The 5,873-nt window shown below is 34.4% G+C and overlaps 1 protein-coding gene across 1 annotated transcript in view; it reads left to right on the top strand.

The window, feature by feature from the left end:
- The first annotated feature begins 2,373 nt into the window (after positions 1–2,373).
- Positions 2,374–5,873, top strand: part of LOC107465975 (probable mitochondrial import inner membrane translocase subunit TIM21) — a 4,533-nt gene continuing 1,033 nt past the window's right edge. Inside the window, exons 1-6 of the mRNA XM_016084962.3 lie at positions 2,374–2,643; positions 2,746–2,873; positions 4,085–4,263; positions 4,422–4,470; positions 5,183–5,302; positions 5,538–5,725. Of these exons, the coding sequence (XP_015940448.1) occupies positions 2,484–2,643; positions 2,746–2,873; positions 4,085–4,263; positions 4,422–4,470; positions 5,183–5,302; positions 5,538–5,711 (810 nt within the window). The 5' untranslated portion in view covers positions 2,374–2,483 and the 3' untranslated portion in view covers positions 5,712–5,725. The remainder of the gene's footprint in view (positions 2,644–2,745; positions 2,874–4,084; positions 4,264–4,421; positions 4,471–5,182; positions 5,303–5,537; positions 5,726–5,873) is intronic.

Below are 5,873 nucleotides of genomic sequence, written 5' to 3' on the forward strand. Positions count from 1 at the left end.
GAGGGAGAGGGGGAAGGGGAAGGGGGGAGAGGGGACGGCGCCGGCGAAGCTTGGAGCTACCGTCGCCGTCGCCGGAAGAAAGAAGAAAGGAGACCCTGCGACGGCACGCCTCCTCCGACGCAGCTTGACGGCGACCCTGTGGCAGCTGACAGTGACGGATCTGGCAGCACAGGCGGCTATGGGCGGAGCAGTTCCCTCCTTCGCAGTCCTCTCTCACCTCAGTCCTGGTTCGCAGAAGAGATGGCTTTTCGGACAGCAGCAGCGGTGGTTTTGCATCTGCTTCTTCAGCTTCTTCTTCTGCTGCATCTACTTCTGCAGTTTCTTCTTCTGCATCTGCTTCTGCTTGAATGCATCTTCTTCTTCTGCATCTGCTTCTGCTTGAGTTTCTTTTTCTGATTCTATGACTGTTTCTGCTTCTACATTTGTGATTGCCTTTGTTTTTGATTTTGATTTGTTGTTTTTTGATTTGGTTGTTGAATTTGGATTGATTTTGGGTTGATTTGTTGAATTTTTTATTTCTGAATTTATTGAATTGATTTTTGGATTTGTTGAATTTGTGAAATACACTGTGGTTCTTGCAGGGAAATTGGTTACCTTCTGCACTATGAGACCTTTGTTTTTGTGTGGGTTTTGATGGGTTTTGATTTGAATGGATTTTTGGTGTGTTAACTGGGTTTGCTTTCAGTGTACTGCAAGTGTAACTGTTAGGTGTTTGTGGAATTAGGGATTTCAAGTGGAATTAGGTGTTTGTGTAACTGGGTTTGCTTTTGAAGATGATTGAAGATCATGATGCTCGTGGTAGTGAAAGGAGAAGAGAAAGGTTGAAGAAAATGTGCTGGTGGTAGTGGAGGAAATTTTTGTCCAGAAAAAATTAAAAGGACGATTTTAATACGAAAAAATACGTTAAGGATGATTTTAAATCAAAGGATACATTAGAGACGGGTTTGATTCCGACCCTCAACGTGAGGGACCAAAACAATACTTTATATTACAACCGGTAACATTTCAACGTAAAAAATTACTGATGTAACATGTTTTGGTTTCAGTATACATATCTCTTTTCTCGTGGGTGGGGGTGGGGGGGAGAGAGGAAGGGTATTTTTGTCCAAAAAAAATAAAAAGAACGATTTTAATACGAAAAAAAACGTTAAGTACGATTCTAAATTGAAAATTAGATCAGGGACGGGTTCGATTCCGACCCTCAACGTGAGGGACCAAAACAATACTTATGCATAACTATTGATGTATTTTTTTTTTTTTGAAATGATGATGATTATAGAATATGAATTTGTTTGATTTACTGAACATTATCGAAGATAAGCTTGTGGTGGTGACAACAATTGAAATGTTAGTAGCTGAAGATGAGGGTTCGAAGAAAAAAGAATTTGGTAATGATGGAAAACAATTAAAGATTGGAATGATGGTGGTGAAGAATTGGAGATTGGAAGTGGAGTTGAGTAAGTTAGTAGAGGTAGTTTAAAAAATTTCGATAATTTTTAAGATTATCATAGTTTTGTCAATCGAAATTTATTTTTCTTGAATATAAAATCAGTTTTATTTTTTCGTAAGTAAATTTATCAGCATTTTAAATTTATAGATAAAAATAATAATTTACTCCAAAAAATATTAATATAAATTTTAAAAAAAATTAAACCTAAAAGTTAAAGGAGATAAATGAAAATAATTATAGTTTTTTATTGGATAACAATAGTTGGTACCATAGTTGTAAAAACAGATTAAATCGATCGTTTTGACTGAAAAATCAGTAAATTAGACTCTAATTGGTCTAGTCCAGCCTAAAGACCGTTTAAGGTCAAGAATTGGTAAGAACCGATTAAGTTGGTGAAAATCGGTTAGAATCGATAAATATTGGTGAAAAATTGGTCCAACTAAACTGTTCAAGAGAAAATTTTAAAATTAATAAAAATGTAATTTAAAACTGGATCCTCCTTGTACTACATGATCCTCTTACCATTAAGTTATGTTATTTTTCGTTATTTCATATGCTAATTATTAATTATATAGTAAAATCTCACAATAATTTGTTAGATATTATTTTAATTTTATATTCACTTATATTTGAATTAATTATATTTTTAATTATTCATAATTATTAATATAAAAATATTAAAATTTTATATACTTATTTAATAATAATTGAATTATAATTTATTGAAATTTAATTGTATTTAAAATATTAGTTAGAATATATATTTTAAATTTTAATTTTAGAATTTTGTCTATTTTATATTTTTATTTACATATCCGTTCTACTAATAAATCGGTTTAATTATTGGTTCGGTTTTTAAAAAATTAAATAAGCGACACGGTGCCGTTTTGGAACAAGTGATAAAAGTCCCACCTCCCAACTTCCAAACCCTCTTGAAACCCCTTCCTTCCTTTCCTTTTCACGAACACACTGTGAAGTCGAGGAGAGTCTCCTTCCGTCTCTCTCTCTCCGCCGCAACCTCCGACCAAGTACGATGTTTCGCAGGATCTGCTCCAACCGTTCGTCCTGGGCCCACAATGCTTCCCGACCTACCAACAAGCTCCTCCCCGCCGCTGCTCCCCCACCGCCCCCCGGAGCGCGCGGCGTCATCACTCGCCGCGCCGCCGGAACCCTTGCTTTCCTGCGGTTCCTTGGTGCCACCACGTTAAAACCCTAGAATTTAATTATGCCTTTTTGTTTTGCTGGATACTTAATGTTTCTGTTATCAATCAATGCTTTTTTTTTTCTTTTTGCAGGAGAATCCGGAATCAGAATCCGAGAGGACCATGCTAAATCAACCTCCATTGCTTCTTCCTTTGCTAGGTCGATGTCTTCCAAAGCATCAGATGAATCAGGCAGAAGAACAAGGCGAAATACTGATGAGGTTTGAATGTAGAGCTTTTTTATTTTAAATATTATTTATTTATTTATTTACTTGTTTGAAAGGTTAGGGACGTAGTAGGTTTCAATAATTTATTATTTTACGATGTTTTAATCTTAGTTATTTTAATTTTCCACTTTATGCTGCATTAGTGCTTCTTTGGCAATGACATTTGTAAGTTTAACATCCAACAATTAATTTGCCATGATCAGTTACTCATATAGACACCTCAATACAGAATACAACATAATCTTAATATAATTTCTCTCAACAATAACATAATATACTAGTAAGAAGAATAACACTACAATAATAAGCAATATCTTTACCTTCTATTATACTCTCATAATAGCGAGGAAGTGAAGACTCTCAACTAAGTCCATTAACTTATGAACTTCAATTGAATGATACCTTTAAATATGATGCCTGTTTATAGGCTTGATTTGCTAATTTCCTTAATCACTAAGTGTGAAGTTAGGTGGTGATTTTGGTTGACTATAGGTTTTTAACTTGGTTTTCACTTTGACTTGTTAAAGGCAGCAAGCTTTGTCCACAATTTGAAGAACTTCCGGCTCATGTCATCTATTTCACAACTTTGACAAATTGATTTAATTACCAACAATGTTTAACCCATGGCTAGACTCAATTGATCTTAAGTGTTTTCTTTTTTGTTTGTTTCAGTATCATGAAATGGCGTATCTTATACCTTCTTTGCTGTGGTAAAGCTTAATGATTAATCTTTATTTCAATGATTGTTTTATTAAATAATCATTTTTTTCTCCTGTATAGTTGGTTATGAGAGAATTCATTAATGTTTGGTTGATCATGATTTTTAACATTATTTTCTTTCTGGTATTGTACAAAAATAAAAAGTTTCAATGTAACTAAAAGTGTATGGAGTAATTATTTGTATATTATATAATGTTTGCTTTGATACTGGAGGTAAGTCAGGTAAAATCACAATAATGTGTATACTATACAAGAAGCTCTGCTCAAATTTTAGCTTTTTCTTCCACCGTTCCACGTGTATGCTTAAATCAGCTTAAAATTGGGGGAAATAAAGCTTCTTAAGCTATTTTTGCTGAATCACCTAAACAAGCTGAAAATTTTTAAAACAACTTTTCGATGGGTAAAAAAGGAGTTCCCGAACATGCAATACACAGTAATATTAAGGACCGTAATATAGATTATTTATCATTTCCCTTTTTTTATAGACCAAAAAGGAGATAACAAATGTTGAAGATCCGTATAGTGCTCCAACATATAATATTCCGGAGAAGCCAGTGACATTTGTGGAGGGTGCATCCTACAGTGTCATCATTCTTGCTGGGCTTGGGATTGCAGCTGCCGCAGGATATGCTGTTTTCAAGGAACTTATATTTGAACCAAAGGAGTACGTGTCTAATCTTTTTGCTGAGTTTATGTTATGTAAGATCATAATTTAAGGTATTTTTGTTTGAATTGTTGGCCTTCCAATGTATCTTATGCGCAGTCACGTTGAATCTATCTCAATTAATTTTCTTCAATATTTTTCCCCTAACTTGATAACAGGTATAAGATCTATAACAAGGCTCTCAAAAGAATTCAAGATGACAGTCAGGTGAATGGAAAACAATTTCTTTCCTTTCTTCCATATCACCTTTTGTGAATATCAAAATGCATTTCGATGCCAAAGAACCAATATAAAAATCAGGACTCAAGATTTTGTTAGTTGGACACAATAAGAAGCTTATAGTTCGGTAAATCACCATTTGTTGGAGCCATATATGGGCAACTGAAATATTTCTATATAGTAAGGTTTCTTAGCTCATGGAAGGTTTTCAAGCAGATCTTGCTTTTAAGATGTCTGATTTTGTGTTTCGATTTTGTTAACAGGTTTTTCCTTGATGCTGTATAATCAGATGGTTGAAAATCTGGAATTTATAAACATAGAATCTTGGTCATATATACCTATTTAATCAGTCATTTAAAACCCTTATATTTATACAGAGTAAAGGTGTTGTTGATGTGTTTGGGACTTGGTGAAGGACTTGTATATGCTATATTTACCAAACCTGTGTATACAAAAGGTTCTAAATTAATGACCCTTGACACTTAATTGAAGAATGATTCCTTCTACATTTTTGACAGACACTTAATTCAGCACATGCATTTTATTGTGTGTAGTAATTATTGCAAATGCCAAGTTCAGTTAAAATTTGCACATACCAGGCTAATCAAAGTATACCTTTGAAGTTAAATTTTGAATGATAAATAGTAGCAAATTCTCTACTGGTCTATTTTTTACTTTCACTGGATTTGCCATGTACCAGATTAGGGTGAGGATTGGATCCCCAATTACGGGCTACGGTCAGGAGAGTAGAAACCGTGCTGCTCGCCAAAGAATTCCTAACAGAGTATGGACTGATGAAGAAGGTGCTGAGCATGTAGAGGTAAAGTTATTGGCATTTGGTAAATTTATTTCTAAAATTTCTAGATGACTGCGAAACTTTATGAGGGCTATTTGCATAGATCTCTGGAATCAATAACTCATTAAAAAAATTATGGTGGAGAGGGACATAAAGATGAAAAGAAAAGGAGAGAAAAGTCTTTGCTGAGATGTTACCATATATTTTATCCGTAATATGATCCTCAGTTCTCACACAAATATTTTCTATTGGGTTACAGGTTAATTTCTATATCCGGGGTCCGAATGGACATGGAAAAGTCTTTGCTGAGATGTTCAAAGATACAGTGGATAAAGAATGGAAGTTCACGTATTTGATTGTCGAAATTAGAGCACCTTCTCAAGCCCAAATAATGCTGGAGTCATATATTCCAGCTTACAATGCAAACAAGTAGCTTAGATGAGAAAGGTTTCTCTCTGCACCATTGCCTGATTACTCAGTCTATTGATTCTAGATAGTTAGCATGCTTCTTTTTTATACGAAGATTGCAGTTCTTAGCAGATTTTAGATATAGCACTGCCACACTGTTCTCCTGTTTCACCCGGAACACAATAAA

Source organism: Arachis duranensis, chromosome 9, assembly GCF_000817695.3.
Source record: "Arachis duranensis cultivar V14167 chromosome 9, aradu.V14167.gnm2.J7QH, whole genome shotgun sequence".
NCBI classification, from domain to species: Eukaryota; Viridiplantae; Streptophyta; class Magnoliopsida; order Fabales; family Fabaceae; genus Arachis; species Arachis duranensis.